We start from the raw sequence: 23,238 nt of genomic DNA on the forward strand, positions 1-23,238 counted from the left end.
TGTGAAGTTACACCCTTTCAAATTGAGACTGCTCTGACGTAAGTCGGGGCATAATTTCAGGTAAGAAAAACCTTCAAAAGCTCAAACTGCATTTCCAGCACACCCAAATCTTAACACTTAAGATAGAAGTATGCATCTGCAAAATATCATATTTGACTGGTCCACTAGCCAAAACCAGCATTAATTTTTTATCTTACCTATCTTATTCCTGAGTAAGCACAGGCCAAATTTACTACGAGTGTAGCACTTGCTGCTGCCTTTGGAGAAATTGCATTTCTATTTCCATATAGTTTCTGATATTTGAAAGGAAGCATACCCAGGCTCCTTGGTAGGGAGCAGAGTCAAATAAACACGTGACAAAAAAACAAGCAGATACAGTTAAAGAACCCCAGATGTACATAAAAAGTACACAGTCCCAAGCCAAATCCATCCTCTATAACAAAAATGTAATTAATCAGCATAATTTGGGAAACTGTCAGGCTTTTGAGACAGGAGAGAGAAAATAAAAGAATCTAAGATACAGAGCCATACACTTGTGTCAAGTTTAGAAGACCTGCCTGAACACTACAGTGAACTGGTGGAAACAAATTATAAAAAGTATTCTATCTTACATGGCTACCTAAAAATGTGCTAGCCGTAGTTTTTTTTAAAAAAGGGCACAAGTTATAAAATCAAACAATTTGAGATTTTACAGTCCATGACCCAAACCATCAATTATCTAGAGAAACGTAATAGGTTAAAATTTCAGTTGTAGTCCTACTCTCAAGACTTACTGTCAAGAATTATAATGTAATTTTTTTTATTATTACTACTGCTTCTGTTAGAATCAAGATTTTCTATGGCATTGTTTAACCTGCTACTAATTAGGACAACTTTTGTTTATCTCCAATATGTAGACAGAAATTCAGGGAAAAAAAGGTCAATAGTCTACAACTGTATATTTGTTCTTTTCATTATATCACTTATAATTAGGGGCAAAATTAGGAAGATGAGAGACTGAGTTATTGTACACTTCATCAATGAATTATTTATACCTCATTTTCCCCCACTTCTCCCCCCTTTTCCTTTCTGAAACCACACAATCAATCAGCACATAAAGGAACTAATCTACATGGAACACTATCACACTTTTCTTTGTCGGGTCACCATTTCATGAACAACCCAGGTTGTATGGCTGTTGAAGACTGGTGCATACATAGATTTAACAAATAACAGTTCTTATGCAGAGAGCAGTCACAAAGAAAAATAGCTAATCAAAACACATAACGACATTAAATTTTCACTTTTTATAAATGGAGTAAAGATGCTTTTAAATATATTTACAGTTAGAAAAAGGATTTAGGATTACTACAAGTCAGAATTCTTTAGAAATTATGAAAGTGAAGTTCATTTAAATTATAACATCATGAACAGAGTCAAATGCCGTATTCTACTTAGAATTTGTCTACTCTGCTGTCAGTATTGTCACATCCCTTTAATCACAAACAGGCAAGAATTATCTTAACTTCATTTAATGCCAAAACAGGCATCACTGCAATGTAAACACTGGCAACGTAATAATTCATACCACCACAGCTCAGTTTTTAGATCCTAGCTGACCTGCATTGTATCTGTGGTTAGAAGTTCCTTTTCTAGGTCTTAAAGAACCATCAGAATATCCTGCATTCTTTTTGATTACAGCCATGCTTGTACCACATTTTTGAGATTATTCTCTAGAGACAGTTGAATCATAGTAAAATCCACTCCATCCCCCCTGTCTTCCAAACCAAATGGCTACTTATTTCTGAAGATACAAAGAGACCTCTTGTTGGCAGTGCTGGGTGGTTTATCCACACAAAGTTAAATGAAAATAATTTTCCCATTTTAGTGAACTACTAGTAATAGATTATTTGTTTGCAAGGAATTCTGAAATGTGTTAGCATTCATTACATTCTAAATTAGAAACACATTTCATAAAACATCTTCTGATGAGGTTTGCTATCATTAAACTGCTTACTTTAAACAGTTTCAGCCTCTTGTAATCCATTACATCAGTATATTCTGCAAACAGTCCCACCTAAAAATAAAATATAAAAAAATAAAGTTGAGAAGCATGTATTTTTCTTTTAAAAACTAGTGTATGTTATTCTGAACACCAGCCCAGCCCCAAAAACATTTAAGAACCTTAAAATGCATTGTTTTACAGATACTAAGATTTGGCCAGGTAACGGCAATTAACAGACATCCTATTTAGTATGATAAAGCAGAATACATAATAAACAGGTCAGTAGTTATCCATCTGAAATAGCCTATAATTAACATTTGATGTCTAAAAAGTTTAAACAGCAACACCAAGGAATGAGGTATGTATGTTCTCAGATATCACATCAGACTTTCATTTTATGCAACTAACTGTATTTCACAACTAGCATCTTACAAAATAGAACAGTACCATTGTGCCTGTAGAAGTACTGCATTAAGAACAGAAAAATACATTACTACAAGAAACCACCAAACATCACAATTGTCAGGGGCTACAAAAATCCATTGTTTTAGCTGTTAAGAAGCTATATCTTGAGTTGGTAATAATTTGGGGCTGGATTCACTACCAAGAAGGTCCATCCAACTTTTACAAGGGCTTAAAAATATATTTACTTTGAATGAAAAAGAAAAGAATCACAGGAGTTTAAGTGGACTACCTCACTAAAAGGAGCTAAATGGACTTTTGTATTGAACCTGAACCTATAAATTAAAATCTATACATGGTTTGGATGTATCAAAACACTTATTGGTTGTAAACAAAAATGCAAAATCTGTATTCACAAAAATATTTTATTGGTAATTTTACACAATACCAGATGGGATTGTAAATAGTTCTGTTCTGTATCAGTATATTGCTAATTGCATAAATGTTGACAGTTTACGCTAGAAAGTAGGGTACTGAGGTTTTTCATGTGATTTATAATGTAATATATTCTAATAGGCCAAATCAATATTAAAGAAATTGATTCAGGAACAAAAAATTAATAGTGTTGTTATTTCCTTATTCTTGTGCAACATCTGATATTCGTGTAATGAAATCATAGGTGACTGTATGACAGTAGATAAATTTGGAGCAAGGAAACAGCACTAAGCAGAAATGAGAACTGCACTTCTGTTATTTTTAAAGCTTTTCCAAACTTTCATATTTCCAAATGTTAGTTTTTGCCAAATGCATTGTCATCTAAGGTTCAATATTTGTTACACAACATAGAATACCAGTGTACAGTGACAATGTAGTACTTTACCTGAATTGTATGGTTAACCAATCAATGCTTAGAATGTGTTTTCTATTTTGCTTGTAAACATTACAATAAGTGTTTTAAGTGTGAAAAAATATTGGTAAAACCATCAACATAATTCATTAACAGTAATCTAGTAAAATGTGTCAAACATTGGCAAAAATTCATACAAATGTTTTATTTAATAACATTTTTCCTATTTAACCACACCAAGTACCAGCAGGTGTTTTTAAGAAGATAATTATTATGAAAATTCTGTTGCAGCAATAGTTGATTAAGTTGATCTTTGACTTGCATACATATAACTATGTTTCACAATTCTCAAATAATACATATTTAGGCAGCTTGAACTATGTCATAAAAATTTAAATTCAGTACATGCCAATAGTAGAGACTCCAAGAGTTGTGTTAGAATTCACTAAACTAAAAGTGAAAATGGACTTACCAATAACACTGCATAATGAACATTCAAACCACATTTTCATGGCACCTTTACACATGAATATTAAAAAGTTGGTCTCAAAATGCTTTGTAAGCATTTGTAGATTGCATTTAAATTATTGTTTCTACCACTGAACTTTTTTCTTTTTTTTTTAAATGCATAAATTATGTTCCAGTCAACATACCAATTGTGCATAAATAATCTGTCATGAAAATGTGGTAACAGGTGACAGAAGTTAAGTATTTGCATGTTTTGAAGAGAAGAGACTAAAGAAACTGGAGGAAATAAACTTTAATGAGATTCCCCATTCAGTGATGACGCTTCTCCTCTGGGTGAAGACGACCTGGACATTCCCCTCTCTGTGTTGTCAGAACTAGAACCACTCTGACTGTGTTGATCTGCAGAAGCAGCACTGGAAGCAGGTGGTGACTTAGTTTTCTCCTTAAAGTCTGTAATTATGACTGTCAGATCTCCAACGGTAACTTCCAAATGCTGAGCGCTACTTCGATCCACATTTTTCAATCTTGGCCTAAATAAAGCAAATAATCATATTAAAAGTACGCATACCATCTTATTACCTTGTCTTCCTCCTACTTTTTAGGAGCTCTGGAGAACATGCATGCATACATGAGACTGCCATGTGCAACACGTACTACATAGGAAAACAACATACCGCAAGTATTTATGGTGGAGTGTTTCCTAGTATGTTTTACATTACAATATCTGAACACATCCCATTACCTTGTCCTGACATTACTTAAAAGGTGACCTTATGAATAATGTAACTGTGCAGCAATATGGATTTGTTGCACATGTGAAGGTTTTTACTTTTAAAAATTAAGTCTTTTTTATTGTGGCTATAGAAAGTTATAAATTTGATCCAGAGAAGCATTCATCTCTGCAGCAGCCTTAAGCAACAATCGTTGAATAAAGAATGATGTTCAATAATGAAGATGCTGCTGCCTGTCTTTTGAATTCAACAGCACAGATAGTGTTACCTTCCAGCTGGTATTACTTCACTTCAAAACCTCACCAGGACTGCTAGTAAACTATTTGAACTGGACTTTGTGTTCACAGTATAACTCTGGTATTCCTGGCACACGTTGCGATTTCAGTTATGCACAGAGCTGAGTATTATCCACAGTGTTGATAGGGTAAGTCTCTTTATCTAATCTTTCAACTGATTCTTACAACTGAAAGGACCAAAGAACGCTTTGACTTCCATTCTGCCATCATATTTCTGCTAGTGACAAGCATACGGTACTTTCAATTTACTGCTTTCCTTTGACTACCATGAAAAACTGTCACCAGATGGCTGAATTTATACAAGCAGTTATGAGCAGCATAGCTTTCTGCATTTAACTGACTCCACAGCTTTCACTAGCTCAAGTTGCAACAAAATAAATTAATGACATCACATGTTAGCAAGTGTGCCAGCAGCAAAGCCCTAACCTTTACCCTATCATCTGACTTTGTTTGAAGTAGAACTGGTTGCCAGTCACTTCAGCTGAAACACCTCGCGCCTTTCCTGCACTAGAATAGAACTAGGCTTTGACATCTTGTTCCCCTGAGGCAGAAGTAGCATGACTGAAGAATTTAAGGGAAAACTGAAAATCTGCTGCTCTGTAACATGGGAATGGAGGAAAAAAAAAAGATCAGAATTACCAACCCCATGCCTGGAGCTTATTAATCATATTGAGTGTGCATGCATATTTTTATGGTCTTTTCCAGCAATAATGTCCAAGTTTTAAGGCAAAGAGAAAAGGATATCCTTTCCCAAGGATACTAAAGAAATCTGCTTAAACTAATCAAGCATTCTTAATTTGCTATCCTACCTAGTGAATCAATTCTGTGAATAATTGAAATGTCTGAAGTATTAAAAAAAAGTAGCCTAGTTATTTCAAAAGGCAATTCTTACTGCAAATCTCAATACTGGTATTTCAGTACAAGATTTTTGTTTTAGTTATTTTTAAAATGTTCTCCCTCTTTCGCTACCTCACTTTTATGTTTTTAATGTACTGCTGCAATTCAACCATCAATATTTCAATTTACAATATTCAATTAATTTCAAATACTTCATAACTGAAGTACTTCAGCTGCTTGAGTTAAGCTAGTAAATTTGAGTATTAAAAGAAAAAAAAGAAACAGAACGAACATCTCACTGTCCTTAATCCTAACTCTGACTTTCTTAATGACAGTCTCTCTTGACTCTCAGTCTCTCCTTGGTTCTGGTCCTGACCCTCCTATTTCAGGCACAAGAGGAGTATCTGCTACTTTGCTGCATAACTAATAATCCCTAAGGATCTTCCTTGGCTGGACTACTTTGGAGTGTTAAAAAAAAAACAAACAAAAAACACACACATACACACACCCCAATTAAAAAAAACCCAAACAAACACCACCACCCACCAAAAAAGCTGCAAACAATACTTACCCCCACATATGTTTAGATTACATGTCTTATCATGTCTCATATACTTCTCATCTTCTTTGGCATGGCATTGTTACCACAATAATTTTATGCTTAGATTGCGATGATTTAGGTTTAGGTTTAAACTTGCTGCTTTTGTTTTGCAGTTTGCACTCTCCTTCCACCTGGTCTTACAGCAAGATCAAGGCTTTTACAACTGCTTGTCCATACCATAGTATTTCATGTTCTCTGTTCTAAGAGTCCAAGGTTTCCTTCAGCATCCCAGATATAGCACAGAGATTTTTATCACTAGGTAAGACACATGCCTTACCCTGTCACATTAATTTATACCCTAGTTCAACCCTTCAAAGTTTATTCCAGTTTACTTTCCCACTCTTACACAGTTTTCTCTCTCCTATTATTTTGCGTGAGAACTACTCACTCCTGTCCCCTCTCTTTTCCAGAGATTAGTATTATCCATTTGCCTAACTGCAGTTTTGTATGGCATGAGAAATACATTTGTTACCTTTAATAAAAATATCCAAGTCTTTCTCTCTATATTCAGCTGGTCTCCATCTTCTGGTCAAAATTACAAACTGCAGGTTTTCTTTCACATTTAATAGGCACCCAAAACCAATGAAACTTCACGCACAAATATTTAGCCTTATTGTTGAAAAAGTTTGCCACAACACTTACAAAGCAGTAAAATCACAGAACATTTTCTTATTTTCTTTTCCAAAATATGTTTTACCAGTACTGCAAAAGTTTCTAAAAATTTTTACCTGGTTTTCTTATGACTGTTCTTTTTGCTTGTTGTTTCCTTTTCACTTTTTTCCTTTTCTACTTTGTCTTTTTTCTCTTTCTTTGATTGTGTAGGGGGCACGAATTGCTGAGGAACCTGTTGTGCAACCAGCTGAGAGACAGGTCGAGGTTTCCTGTGTGCACATATATATAGACACAGATAATGCTTGGACTTTACAAGTCTTGAACTTTCTACACTTCAGTTACTAACATTAACAATCACTATAAAAAGAAATACTGCTAAAACTTTACTTGCTGGTACTACTTCATTAAAATATCATATAAAATTTAAACCCATTACAGTTTGTTTCAGTTGCATTATCAACAAATGAGATTATTTTTTTTTAAGGATTTAGAGACAAGACTGTAATTTGCTGCCTTCTCCCAGTTGTCGTATCAGACAGAGACTTACACAAAGTCCAAAAAATGAAGCTTCCGGAAGGAATACTTTACCCCCCACCCCCAGCCCCCTCAAATGATGAAGGGGTCTGTTTTGAGTGTACCCCAATACACAAATATACAATCCATATCACAGAAATGAAAAAGCCAGGAATCAGAGCTAAAGCCACCATTGGCCTTATAGAGTAAAACTTCAGTGTTTTCAGCTCAAACAAATTCATTGAAAGCAATGACGAATCCTGTTGTTTATCATTTTTATCAGGTTGCTCACTGGAAATAAAAAAAACCCTGCACTAATATTAGTAGGGTACAGCTATCAGAACATATATACTTTAAAAGCTGGCAACAGAACCTTCTGACCACATTCCATCAGTATATACAGCACAGGTTTCATTTCCAAATTTTGATCCAAACTAAAAACCAGAGTGAGAAGAGGAACAGCAGGCATAAGAATTTCAACAGTTTATTATTTTTACATTTTCTGAAATATTTGGAAATAGCTTCATTTTTATTCTGTATTAGAATACCATAATTCTAACTTGAAATATGTTACACTTCCCAATGCAAGTATAATTCTTTATTTTGAGATTTTTGTAATTAAGAAATTTAAACTCATGACATACAAGAAGGAAGGTCCTGTGATTCTATCGAGACTTTGAAGATGCAAATTTCTTCTGTAAAAAAATGTTTACCCTGCCAAGTTCCTGGGTTTTGTTGATATTTTCTTAAATAGAAAAAGCTCAAATTATATGCACTGTGATACTCTGAAAACACAAAGCAGTTATTAAAGCAACGGAAGCTATCAGCTCTTACGCATATTAATTTTTCTCAACCCATAGGATCATGCTACTGGTACTTCTTGCTTAGGTGAAGTGACAAGTAAAATAACAAAAGCATAAAATCAAGACAGCTCTCATTAGCAAGTTATATTTTCAGTAATGATTGCAATAGTTCAGTTACAGAGTGAAAGCTAAGTTACAAGAACCCATAAAGTGTGGGAAAGGCAGTTAATATAAACCAGTTGAGATTTCATGAGACTTCACAGCAAGTTCATAATGAATCAAAGTAAAAAAAAAAAAAAAAAAGACTATTAAAAATGTCAACACAATAGAACTTTGGGGTAAAAGCTAGACTACCACACACTCACTCCTGAACTAAGCCCACACCAACTCACAAAAGACGAAGATCAGCAACAGATTACTTACTGAAAACTATCCAGCTTGTATCAAGCGGCAAATGTATGACTACATGCTTTTCAGGAGAGCACTGCAACTAGGACCTTGGAAATCACAAAGTATATAGAGCCTAAAAATCACCAGAATGACTCAGTAGACTACAACTGTTTAGACTGACAGAATACATAGGACATTTTTAGGAACATTAGTCTCAGAATTGTTTTGATCTTTTGTCATAATAGTTCATAACACCACCAGAACCACCAAGATGTAATTGATGCAGAAGTTTATCATTTCAGGTGGAAAACACCTGCGAAATTTAAACAAAATTTATGATCTGTCTCAAACTGAAGATTGCTCCAGGAGATGGGGATAAAGGGAGATAATATTTCTGGTGATGGCCAAGTGACAATCCTGTCATTACTACATAGTGACCTGAGAAAATAATCTGACATGTTTCTTATGAAGTAAAACAGCAGTGAACCTGTCAACACAGAATTAATTATTGCCCGGGACTGTGGGCAAAACCATGATCATAGGAACTTGTTAAAAAGGTGCAGAGAGGGAAAAATATATTCTTAGCCAACTATTTTAGGAGTCTCAATTTGCAACAATTTCAATTCCCGAGGGCAAACTAGATAATAGAAATTAGAGTACATGCCCTGGTTTCAGCTGGGATAGAGTTAATTTGCTTCTTAGTAGCTGGTGCAGTGCCATATTTTGGATTTGGTGTGAGAACAATGTCGATGGCACACTGACATTTTTAGTTGTTGCTGGGTGATGTTTATACTAGGTCAAGGACTTTTCCATTTCTCAGGCCCTGCCAGCCAGAGGGCTGGAGGGGCACAAGAAATTGGGAGGGGACACAGCCAGGGCAGCTGACCTGAACTGGCCAAAGGGATATTCCATGCCATGGGGTGTCATGCTGAGTGTAATAAACTGGGGGCAGGGGGCCTGGGCTGCTGATCACTGCTCAGGGACTAGATGAGCATCCGTCAGCAGGTGGTGAGCCAACCGTGTTATCTGTCAGTTGGGTTTTCTGCCCACTCCCTTCCCTTTTTGGATTTTATTCCTCTCTCCCCTTCCCTCTCCTTTTCATTACAGTTGTTGTTATTATTATTATTATTGTTTTAATATATTTCAATTATTAAATTGTTCTAATTTCAACCCTCAAGTTTTACCTTCTTCACAATTCTCCTCCCCATCCCTCTGGGGCAGGAGAGGGGTACTTAGTTGCTGGCTGGGGTTAAACCATGACAGTACAGCTCTGCAATTAAGCTTAGTTCTAAAGTCCTAGATTTAGAACTACTTCTTCTAGTACCATAAAAGAAATGACTGGCAAAAAAAGATCTTTGCCACAAGGAACAGTCAGTTGAGAAAAAATCCACAGAGATATCAGGTTTGGGAAGATGAACTAAAAATTAATCAAGAGGTTCTATGTGGTTTTCTTGTGACAAGGAATTCTCCTGTTACTTTATTCCTCCCAATTAAACATCCATCTTTTCATTGTCAATTATTTCTATAGCTGTCCTTCAGTTGTGTCTATATTCTAAACATTATTATCTACTTTGTCACTTCCAGATTTCTTCGTGAGGCATTCAGTGGTTTTATATTAAAAAACTGAGGAAAAAATAAATTCACATCTCTCAACACTGAGAGTGTCTTTCAAACGTTCAATTATATTTTTTTTCCAGGTACTCTAAAGGGGCCACTGAACTGAACTGCAACCAAGTGCTTCACAAAACATGCAGGCTTCGAGAGATAACTTTACCACTTGTGAAGCTTTAACCTGATAGAATTGTTCATGATTTAGCAGCAGCTGAATCATGTCATTCAAGCATGAAGGAATTCATACAGAAAAGGCTTTCTCGCAGAGGAGATAAATGTAAGAAAAACTATTCCTGTAACAGGAAATTGATTTTGATGATTTGCCAAAATATGACATTTTAAATTACTGGTTTTCAAAATCAGTTATTTAAAGACTCCTTGTAATAAGCTGCTACAGATTAGAGTAGATACAGACAATGTTAGCATCATCTTTTATTTCATCAATATATTTATGGTAATCTGCTTTTTGAGCATATTGAAGAGCACCTGAGCTAACTGGTGTTTACAAAGAAGCTGTATAAACCTGCATTATAATTACAAGCATTTTTACTATGGGGAGTGACTTTACAACTGAATAATCCAGAACTACAGGCAGAAATGTTCATAAATACAATACATATTGCATAGTCAGCCCCTCAAATCTTCGCATTTTTATCTAATAATTTAACTTCTGTCATTTTAAATGGACCACTAATCAAGAGAGGCATATGCTATTACAAAAGATAACAGCTATCAATTCTTTCCAACAGAGGTGAACTTTATTTAGTCCCCAAGCACTGCAGCCGTGCCAACAAACTCATTTATTGAGCTTCCAAGAGACCACAAAACATCACAGCTCCAAATACTATGCCTCCTCTATCATTTAGTTTTCCTTTCCACCCAGTGTTACCTTTCTTCTAAGTTAACGTCAGCCATACTCTTACTGATGTTTCTATTCCAATCTCTTCCATTACGGCTTTATTAATTACCAAATTCCAGTGTTGCTTTCAAGGTCCTGCATACAAATACTCACTTCATAATGTCCTTTAAAAAAATAAGGAAAACTAACAGGTTTGGGTTTTAAAAAGCCAATAGACAGTAATACAAACATTCAAGAACACAGTTTTTGTTTTCATTACAATTCCCATTAATGCTAAATGACAAGGACCTCATCTTGTCCTTAACTCCATTCTTCTTGTTGCAGGATGCGACTACGCTTTAGCTGATAGGATTTATCTAGCTGCTGGTTTAGAAGGTGTATTTTCAGAGGCAGAGAATGGTCTACTTGGGTTTTGTGTGCAGAAACTCAGTCAGCACTGATACTCTTAAAGGGAACAAATATTTAATATTGAGAAGGATGGACTAGGTTTCACTGTTGGCACTCTTCAAAAAAAGCTTTATAGCATAACAATTTACATGCCTAGAGATTAAAAATACTCATTCAAGAACAGGCAGAGTGAACTAGACCAAACGGTATCTGGAACTTTTGCCCCAAGTCATTTCCCTCTCCCAGAGCTCAGTACAATACCTTCCTGCTCCTAAGTCATTTTGGACATCTCACAGCAGTACATGCTTCCTTAATTTCCCTCACCTGGTATTCACCAATAATCTATGTAAAAAGAATTTTGACCAATTTGATGTGGTCTCATTACAACAAAGCAGGTCTGTTTTGAAAACAGAAATTAAAAATAAATATTCTATGTACAATAGTAATAATTAACATATGCAGCAGAAGTACAGTAAACGCCCGGTTGCCAGACTTGTGCGTCAAACATACAGACAACCAAACTGGCTTAATGCTGAGGCATTTTGGGTCTGGCTGAATTTAATTTATATAGAGCACAACTACATTTGCACAGTGTTGCTTCTACAGCCATCACAAGTCCATAAAGCAGTCTAACGTCTGCTATACCATTTAAGAGTACGAGCTCAAATTCTGACATACCTGAGCTACTTAGCTGTCACACCAGCACTAGGGTCCATCCACTACAGTCTGGAAACAAATAGCAGGATGTGGCTAGCACTGACAGTTTTTCCATGAATGAATCCCCAATCCACCTACATCTCAAGCGAGTCCTGCATCAGCATGATGCACCCCTGTGTGCAGGGTTCACAGAAAATTCATGTTTGGTGCTGAACATCCTGAACACACAGAGCCAACCAAGTAAGACTGCCAAGCAGCACACAGTGCGGCCAAGCAAGTAAGACTGCCAAGAAGCACAGCACAGAGGCATCAACAGTCCAACAGAGCAGCCAACACCTTCACTTTGATTCAGTGTGAGCCATACTGAACTTGGACTGATCCACACAGAACCAGCACCCATATCCTCCCAGTACCCACATGTCTCAGCAGATAACCTATGCTTTTCTATATGGAAAGCTAGATGCTGTAATTAAATCTCAGTGCTGAATACATACACCTTTTCAACCTGTTATGGGAAAAGTGTATTGTCATCAATAATGTACAGTTCACAGAGTTCAGATACTCTAAGGAGTAGATCTGTTCAAAGGCACATTCTTTCTTGAAACTAAATCTCTGCTTTGTGTATTTTACTACTGCAGAATTATTAAAATTACAATTTCTCAATCTTAACAGAATGGGCCTAAATTAAGGAAATGTTGTTATCTCAGCTTTCAATCAAGCTGAATTATGTTCTTAAACAGATAACCTGGATCCAGAATAATATCTGCCAAGCACAGCTACCATTTTAATACAATCCTTTCCTTACCTTTCCCAAGTCCATCCACCTCCTGGCTTCAGTTCAGACAAAAAGCCCTTGCTGGGGGCTTATCCTGTCTGGAGTGGCAAATTATCTATTTGTAAAGCAAGTGCCACATGCAATATATCTAAAAACTGAGAATACCGCACATTAAGCCAGATATCTAAGTCTGCTGTTGAGCTCTGGTCACTTTACTTCACGCACTTGTCCTCCAATAACTAGAGCAATAGTCTAGTCCAGTTTTACTTACCTATCAGTAAGCTCATACAATTCTGTTCTCAAATTCCTCTTACTCCCTGCTTTCCTATGAAATTACACACACCTTACCCCATCCCAGAAATTGGTAAGAAATTGCCTGTGAAACACTATTCCTATGGAAGGATGTTATGTCATAGCTGCCCAATATGGTATTGACCTATTTTTGGTTCATAGACTCAAGTTTCTCTGCCAGATACTAAGGAGCTACCTTTTGAATGACAGAAGGATCCAATGAAACCAGTATGTTCACACTATCAAACAGAACAGGTAACTATTATATACCAGGAATGGTTTATTCATCAGAATAGTTCAAGCTTTCAGGATGATCAGCAATATCTTATCTCCTACCATATTTTCATTCCCAGAAAAGACCAGATCCTGAGCAAAACAAAGTCTGTGGTATTTCTTCAAAATGTGTCACCTGCTTTTATGTAGAATCTCTACATTATATCCCATACATTCCATAATTTCAACTTTGCACACAAATTTTCTCCTTTCCTCCACTGTAAAAGATCATCACTTATTAAAAAAAAAAAAAAAAAAAAAAAAAAAGCTTTCAGAGGCTTAAAGAGGTTGCATTCAATGGCATCCCTAATCCTTAAGCAGTACCATTTATCTAAACTTCTCTTCCCTGCAGGGAGACAGTGACCTTTTGTTCAAGACAGCAGATTTATCCCTCAAGAAAGAGAGGTTAGAAATATCTGGAACACAAACCTCACTGATTTTGTTTTGTCCTTGGTCACAGAATCCTTTACACAAAAATGAAAAATACACATCATTCTTTAAATAAAAAGTATTCTTCCCTTTCAGGTGATTAAGGACAGAATAAACGCTTCCAAGTTAATGGAAGTTCCCAATCATCGACTCCTCGTTGCTTTAAGGCCCCCACTGCACAGGACTCAAGTAATGAGTCCAGATGCTTTTGAATACAGTTTCATTCACACTTCTGCAATCTATTCTCTCCCACCAGCAAGGCATGGCAGAACTCATTGGAAACCAGTGATCAGTCAATCAGTGCCCTGGATTTCACTTTCCAGTTTTTTCAAGAATTATCAAAATTGTGGTTGCCAAAAGACTCCACAAGCAGTAACTAATCCATTTACACAGGTTATCTTGCAAAGTTGGTTGTACAAAAAAAAACCCAAAGAGAACACCCCCCTACCCCACCTCCCCAAAAAACAAACCAAAACCCACTTTGACCTTTACAAACTCCACACAGGTTTTTTTACAATGTCTCTTGGTAAAGTCTTGGAATTTATTCCAAAAGCTGCGTTATAAACACAGGGTATGCTGATGCACTGTGGATTAAACCCAGAATGCTTGTTACAGTTCTGACTAAGGTAGTAGCAACTCTAAAATCGAAGTCAGGTGTTCGCAGTAAGAATCTCTGGGCAAAGCATAAGAGAACATGTTCAGTCAGTTTCTAGGAAAAAATACCTAGAACTCATCACTAGGCATCAGAGAGAGTCAATCAGCTCTTCAAACCACTGCAAGTTTTCCTGTATTGCACCCTCTTCATTTACTATTTATGAAGGACAACTGCTTAAAGAGCAACCTTCCCAAAACTGTGCACTTCTGACAGTCACAAAAATATGACTGCTAGAGTATCATCAGGACAATGCCTCCAGTTTCTGTCTGATTATTACCCCTTTGATTTTTCCTTCTATCTTATCCTATATATACAAGGTTACACAATGTCTGCTTTTAAGTCATGCTGAAATGCAGCTGGTTTCTATTTGAATAGCTAGAGGTTTTTGTTCAAGCATTCATCCTTACTTTAATTACACAAGCTTTTCTTTCATTTACCTATAATTACACTGCTTGCCTCTTTTGATAGCTCTATTGGCCCCTGACTTCTATATAAAGTCAGATCTATAGATCTATAGAAATATATATAAAGTACCATGCATAAGCCAAGTAACCAGCTACGTGCATTCTTCAGTCACTGCAAATGCTCAGTAACTTTGGACAGAAAACAACTTTACTGTGGAGCCTTCCTGCAGGCAGTTCTGACAACAAGGTGATGCACAGGAACATGTTATATTACTGTAACAATTCAAAGAGCATTAAAATTTTAAGACACTTTTCAAAATTACTAACAAATGCAAGGAAAGCATTTAATGCAGTCTTCTCAAATTCAAAACTAATACTTTCCCCACAGACTGACCTCTAGTCAAGTAATTAGAGGATACTTCAAAGATTAATCACTCTTCCTATGTTTTTCACAAACCCACAATGTCCACTAGTATTCACAATTAAAATCTTTGTTTTGCCCAAAACTATACAGTCTTCTATACTATCTCTGGTATGATAACACTTGACTTTTAAGGCATTCAACCACACTGGAAGGCTCACACACATCAAGTACAGGTTTACACTGCATACAGGACTGGTAAAACTGTTGTATCCCTGAAAACAGCACACAACCTACAGTCGTATAGACCATGTTGTAAAAACACTGTTACCCTGACACAAGTAATTTCTGCTTTAATTGTACCTTGGTGTCCTCCCTCCAACACCCCTCTTTTTTGGGGGGCTCCGAGTTCTTTTTGAAATGCAAGTACTCTGCACCAAGTTTAAAATTTCTTACTTTACAGCAAACCTACAGAAGTTGTGCATAGTTTGTTGACCTAGATGTTATCATAGATTTACAATGTCACGAAAAAAATGGTATTCCTCTCTCTCTTTCTCTCATGCCCTGCAAACTTGCCTATCTCCTTTCCATCTGCTACTGTGGAGCTTCTGTGTGTTTGACTGAGTTAAGATACTATTTTTTATAAATGGAACTCTAATTTCAATCATGAACTAGTACTCCTCCTCCACCAGCTTTTGCTATTCCTTCATCTAGCAAGGATTTCAGAAACCCTTGTTAACATGCCTAAGTTTTTCAAACCTTCAATTATTTTAGAATTTGGTAGCAAATTTAATTCTTGTGACTGGAGGTGGATTGAGAGTGTTTAGTTGTCTGTATTTTGTAGTGCATTGCCACTGGAAATAAGAGTAATCCCCGATAAAGGAGTACAGGCCTTGGAAGTAATTAAATTTAGTCATCTCCTCCTTACAGCTTCAGTCTTTATGCAGAAACTAACAGGATGGGGGCCATTTCCAGTGACCATTTTTGAAAGTGTGGTAACATGTATTTTACTTCAGAGAAGTCAATACATTCCTGGAAAATTCATAGCATAATTTTAGTACTGCACCTCAAATTACAGGGCTCTATTTCAGATGTCTATATTAGAAATGCACACTGTTGTGATATTCAATATTCTGTATTGCTCCTTTGCTTCTTTATTTTTATATCTTATCATATATTCCTCACGTCCAGACAACACAAACAAAGCCAAGCTCATGATGATTACGATGGTCTCTCTATCTAAATCATATCAAATCTTACAATTAGATACCTAATCAGATAGTTTTGTAAATAACCCTTCCTAAGTATCACTTGGCTGGATAATTTCACAAAGCTCTTAAAAGACTCTCATACATTGGGTAGTCTAAAGTTCTCCAAAACTACATCAAAACAACTGAAACAGTTTAAATCACTTCCACGAGTGTTTTCAGAATGCATTTGAAAGACAGTATGACACTTGATATATCATCTCGCCAAGAAAAACCACACATGCTCATTCAACAGAGCTTTGCATCTAATAAGCCTATAGATCACCTTGCTCAACACTTCTCAGATCTGTCATCAAAACCAAAAAGACAAACTCCTGTAAAGTAGTACTTGTTTGTTTTTCTTAAAAAATTCCACTTTATGTAACTTAACTAACAATATGGCATTGTGAGCTAAACAAAACTATTGGAAGAAATAGGATTAGGTTTAACCAAACCGTAATAAAAGTCTTGTTTTAGTGATATTTGCATCAAACATCTTTTAAAGTCTAAACAGAATACAGTTAAGTGCATTAAAATCTTGTTGAGAACAAAGTCAAATCATTAAAATCCTGCTCTGTTCTTTCATTACTAGACTGGATCATTTCCCAATACAAATGTACAGGCTTTAAATATCTTATAATTTATTTGAAGATCATTTTCCATTCACGTCTATCCTAAATATTAATGTCTCAAGAAGCTAATAGAAATCTTGATATCCACAGTAATACTCTAATCTCCATTTTTCTAGTTCAGAGTCATTACTGAAATCTCAAGAAAAGCTTATCTTGCATACTTTCTACTTCATCATTATATTCTTGCTAGACCCTACTCAAGTCTCCTTCACCACATGTCCTCATTTCTCTAAGTACTAAGGTTCACATTCTCCAATGTATCTTAACACCATAATTAAAGCAATTAATTTAAAAAGATATTCCTAATCTCCAAAGTAAGCAGATGTACACAGGGAGTCAGCTAGAAAAATGCATGATTTTACAGTAAACAGCTTTTTAAACAAACAGACAAAAAGAAGGACATGAAAAAGGGGGTTTGGGTAGAAGTTTTTCTAAGTGAAAGACTATTCCTGTAACATATTATTAGTAAAATATCTTCACTTAGGTATGAAAGTATTGAGCAATTCTTATGGCATTTATTTCAGTAACATTTACAGGGTATAGTATGATACACTTCCTGCTGTTTTCAAAAAGACACTAATTATGCGAAGTTTTAACTGTAACTTTGTAGTAGAACTTAAGACAGCTTTTTATTCTGAAGATGACAGGACGGTTACAACCAGAAGCTTTGTAATGTGACTTTTCCATGATGGACTGATGATGTAGATGCCAGGTCTAAATGATGCCAGAATGAAAATATTTTCCTCCCCACCAAATTCAGTTTCTGTAACAAGTAACACAGTATCTTTATGTAGAAGTTACTAAGAAGTAAATAAACTTTCCTCTCAACCACAAGTTAATTCTTTTTAATAGTTATATCCCTCCCCCCACCCTCATATACTGATAACGAGTTACTTTAAAAAGATCAAGCATTTAACATTCCCACTTCCTCAGGCATGTTTTCTCCCTTTTTCGGAGGTCTTTCTGCAAAACAAGTTACAATGACATTAGTGATTTTTGCATCTGTGCCCCTTCCAGAGTCTCTTTTCCCTCCTACCATAACTGGCTTTAATAATAGCAAGTGTAGGCAACTTCACCTGAAAAGGAGGGAAAAATTAAACATATACACAGGTACCTGAGTCTTCCTTGTTTTAAGCTGACCTCTGCCTGCAGAGTATAACTTCAAAAAGATTGTTTTTTTTTAAAAGATCAGGAATCCATGAAAAATGTTGGAAGGCCAAGGCCTATATTTAGATAGGCATTGCAATGGTGTTGACAGCTTTAAATAAAATAAATGGAACCAAATTTAATTTAGCATCACAATCTTGTTATCATGGCTTACAAATACACAGATGAAGAATTTCCTATGAGTCAAGAAATTGTTACTAAGTTCTTTATAATATAGAAAGAAATCAATAGAACTGAAACACATGTACATGCATGAAGTCATTGCAGTGACTGTCCTCATGCAATAATGCAGTTCACAGTCAATTTGACATAGTGAATGGCAGAATCTTATTAAACTTCAAGTGAGAAGGCAAAAGTTTAAGTCTTATATTTTAGGCCATTCCAGTTTATGTACAAATCCATATTTGTTAAGGTGTAAGTATGTGCAAACTGAGTGTACAGAAGCCTATAAAAAAAAAAATCCCTATCTTTAGCCTGTTGGTTTCCCTATCTTTTTTTACCAATCTTTCTTTGTGCCTCAAGATGACAATGAATTTTTCAAGTGCTAGTTTCACAGTAAACATTTAAAGCATGAAATATTTTTCAAACTTCAATAGTGGAAGACTACTTTTGTCAAATGCAAAACACTCATTCCCAAATAGAGAACTGTCACACACAAAACACACACCAGTTTTAAATATATGCTTCCACATATTTGCAAATCAGTAACTACAATGTTTTCAAACTTTATTTTCTTCTATCAGACAATTTTTCAACTTTTTTTTTCCTAGATGCGATACATAAGCAAAATTGGTTTTTTAAATCACGTTTATCTTTTAATGGACTATCACCTCTACTCCACAAGCTCTCTGTGCAACAAGAACATCCAGGTTCTGCCAAAATACTGAGGAAACAATATTCCAGAACAAAGGAAACCGCTGTTCAACTTCACTAAAACCCCAGCACAAATATTTGCTCCATTACCATTGCTGATTTTTGTGATCAAGCACAACCAGACCATAGCTTACCTCCTAATACCAAAGAAAGAAAGAAAAGGAAAAAAAAGAAAAAACGTGATTAATTTCTGCATAAGCACATCAATGATATTATTTAAATCAAATGGGCAATCAGGAACATTCTGTATACCAAGTGATATTGCAAACACTGTCACCAATTAGATCTCGCAAATTGTGGTCTACACAGAAGCTAGCAGTTCACCTAATGATGCCACTCCTGATTTTGAGCAGTTGAAGTCACATTATGAGAAGCAAAAAATATTTCCTATTACCAGTTCTTGTAACGCAAGTACAATAGTTGCTAGCAATTAAATTAAATCACTAGCAGGAGCAGTCTGGATTCTGACAGATCAGCTCACCCTCCCTCAGTCATCAGTACTCTATTAAGCTATTCATAGAATAAAAACTATGAGATTAAACTATGTTTAGCTTGCCGTGTCACATGAATATGCTCCCTCTAATCACCACACAAAGCCATCTTGTGAGAACCTAGTCTTTATTTCTACATTGAGGCAGTTCATGATTAAATGCATTTTCAACATCAATAATCTACCTTGTTATCCAAAATTATTTTTTCTCATTACCATCACTTCTGTCATATCCCAGAGTGCTAACAGTATATTACACTGCCTCTGCAAATAATAAACCTGAATAATTATGACAGTGCAAACAATGGAGCTAGTGGTCTGTATGGAAAAACATAACATAGATCCATATGCATCTTGCAGACTAACAATGCAATTTCTACACATCCTATGTATATTTGAATTCTAACTTTCAGCCAGCTCTGATTTCCAATGCTTTCATATTCCTAGCTGTTTTACAGTGTGAATCATTTAGTTGGAATTCATCCATTCAGTGCATTTCTAGCAATTCTGTCTTTCAATAAAAGCTGATTCAATTAGAATAGACTTACAAGACCCATATGGTTTTATCAGTCACTGCATAAATGTGCAGAAAACTACCCCTTGAGGCAGCGTCCCTATTTAATCACTCCCTTAAAGGGAATGCCCTATTTTCCAGATGACATTTAACAGATGAGGCCAGCAAGCCTCCTGAAGACAACTGGTACAGTGCACAACAGTCTGCCCTAAGAAATACTTGTATCAGGACCTTTAGAAAGCCCAAATTCATCTTCACAGATAGTTTTTAAAGCAGCCATCAAATAATACTTTTCCAACAACCAGTTTCAAGGCTTCAACCTTTCTAACTTTGTTAGAAATTCTTCCCTCCATATGCCACAAACTGTGGTTCACCGACGCTCAGCATAAATTACAGCTATATTGAAAATATCCCGTTTGAGAAACATGAGCATAACCAATTTATGTTTCCTAGGTGGCAATGTGCTACATATGAGTAGGGGTCAGGAAGCTCAATTTCCTTAACAACATCCCCTGAGGAGGCAGTATTTGGGAGTCTGCAGAGAAGGCAGTGGTTACAGTCTTTTAGACCCCTAGATCCTTGGGATTCATGGGGAACTGACCTCTCCCAACTTCCAATCCCACAAAGGATTGGATCCTCCAAGCTGCTCCTCTGTCCCCTTCCTGTAGAAAATGTGATGCTTCTGGCACCTATGCAAAAAAACACATGCAAAACATGAGGTTCATACCGATGTAGCAGTGCAGTTACTGTTGCACAAAACAGGGTGGTGAAAATTTGGCACAGCTAGTTTTGTGACCAGTTGGTAAAGAGCTTGCTTCTGACCTATCTTACTTATTCTGCACTGTGGGGGTGATCTTCCCAGAAGGCTGCAGTATTCTAGAAACTTCTTCCATTCAGAGCCAGCCCCACAAAGCTGTCCACCTTAAATAGGGGAAAAGACTACACACTTTCTCTAAAAAAAAAAAAAAAAAAAAAAAAAAAAAATCCATCATGCTCTTCAGGAAAGATGTGTCTTAATATTAAAAAATACCACATAATCATCAACCCAGAGCTTTTCTTTTTCCCTTCCTATCCCATTACAGTACTTCTAGCTCATGACCCTAATCAAAGAATTCAATAATATCTGTAAGAAACAACTTTACTTTCACTGAATGTGTCAAATGAACCTTTTTCCACTTTCAGAGTTAGGAACTCTATTCTTATAAAGTAAACTTTAACAATACCCACACATACACACTTTTTTCTACCAAGCACTGTCATTTGAACTATGCAGTTCAGATAAAATATCTTTAAATTTCTTCATAGTGCTTGAACATAAGTCCTAAACTTCCAGTAAGTTAGAACAGGAAAATCTTCAATTGTTCATTTCCTCCCCACCCCCCAGCTCCTAAGAAAACAAGAAAAACTCGTAGCAGACATCAAGGTCGTATCTTGTAGTCTTCAGTCTGACTTCTGATGGAAGGTTTGCCAGCCAAAAGCCTACCAACAACATTCTGCAGCTGAACTCTCCAAGTTCAAGCCTGCTCTACATCAACGTACCACATACCAGTGGAATGCACTTCAGAGAGAACAGACAATCCTCAGGATCTCTCTGTCCTACTTAAATCAGGATAAGCTACTGCATGAAAGCATAAAAAATGAACACTTTATATTTTGTTCCACTAGCCTACTTTGAAAGTATTTTGTAGCTGACTTTATCAGCCAACAAGACATCATTTGATACTCTGAGAAAATTCTCTGCAAAGCATACTGTCCTAATATGACTTTCAAGATGAAAAGTACAGACACTTTATCAAGTTTTAAACAGGAGCAGGCATAGTGGGCTGTCGCAACAGTTAAGGAAAAATTGTCGTAAAAGTCACAGGGCAGAAAATGCAACTTCTTCATCACTCTACAGGTGATACAAGAGCTTTCTTCTTACCAGCCAGAATTCCCTTTTAACACACTTAATCTTACTGTAGACATTTATTCAATTCCCCGTAACTTTTAGTCCAGGACAGCTAATAATTTTTCCTAGAAAAGACACAGTGAGTAAGAATACCACTGCTGACACTAAAAACAAAGATGACATTTCCACTAAAAAAAAAAAAAAAAAAAAAAGCTAAACACATCAAAACATGCACTACTTATGCCCCACGGGACATTACTTAATTCATGGAAATAGAAAGAAAGAAGTATATCCATTATCGAACACGGAAAGAGCAAATATCGAATGGCATAAAGGCTTCTTTGCTTCAGCCTTCACACAAAAGTTTAATTCCATACAACCAAATTAAACACGGGGATATGAGTACATGTCAGAATAAGAAACAGACCAGACTACTGAATGTTACACATGACAGTCAACACCATCCAATGAAATTCACCCTTGGAACCAAATTGTTTAGAGAACTACAGGAAGATGGAAGTCATCATCAAGTACTGCAGAAGATAAAAAACAAACAAACAAACAAAAGTAAAAGAGAAATCACAAGATGGGTACATAAAAATGAAGAAAGTAGAAGATGATTCAGCCTAACTCAAATTTTGGAAAGATACTACAACAAAATTATTTAACAATTGGAAACATTAAAGGATAAAGGAAACTGACTTGACAGTCTAGTTTCTGTAATGGACGAATCATCCCAGTGACTAGTAGAAAAGCAATACATGTCCCAAGTCTTGTCTTGTGATATAATCAAAAATAACATTCTCCCACTCAAGGTGGACTATGACTGGGACAAAGTTGTGCAGAATTAAGTTCAAAATCAGGGTTGGTTTGTTCGTTCTTAACAGTTCTGCAGCCACCAGCTGTAGATGTAGGAGAGCATTTATAGTAAGGTTCTTCAGTTATGCTAACATTCTTAATCATGCTTTGGACAAAGGAAAAAGGACTAGAACAAGCAAACAGTACCAAGCTCAAAGGTGGTGAAAACTATCTGCCAACACCATCCTGCGTTTAGATGACTCAAAAATCAAAATTATGACATCTCAGAAAGGCAGCATAAAGCCCCACAGGCCCCACGATTGCATAAAAAAGCCTTAACCAAATAATAATGGGACACAAAAGGACACCGGACTGTACTGGATCGAGCAGATGCAGTGCACAGAGAAGCCAGCATCATGATACTATTGCACAAAAGGAAATCC

General features: G+C 36.1%; 1 protein-coding gene across 1 annotated transcript in view; it reads right to left on the reverse strand.

The window, feature by feature from the left end:
• Window positions 1-1,271: 1,271 nt before the first annotated feature.
• Window positions 1,272-23,238, reverse strand: part of YAF2 (YY1 associated factor 2) — a 29,854-nt gene continuing 7,887 nt past the window's right edge. The window contains exons 3-4 of the mRNA XM_080392137.1: window positions 6,895-7,047; window positions 1,272-4,231 (exon numbers count right to left, since the gene is read on the reverse strand). Of these exons, the coding sequence (XP_080248263.1) occupies window positions 3,994-4,231; window positions 6,895-7,047 (391 nt within the window). The 3' untranslated portion in view covers window positions 1,272-3,993. The remainder of the gene's footprint in view (window positions 4,232-6,894; window positions 7,048-23,238) is intronic.

Source organism: Falco punctatus, assembly GCF_963210335.1.
Source record: "Falco punctatus genome assembly, chromosome: 6".
Lineage (NCBI taxonomy): Eukaryota > Metazoa > Chordata > Aves > Falconiformes > Falconidae > Falco > Falco punctatus.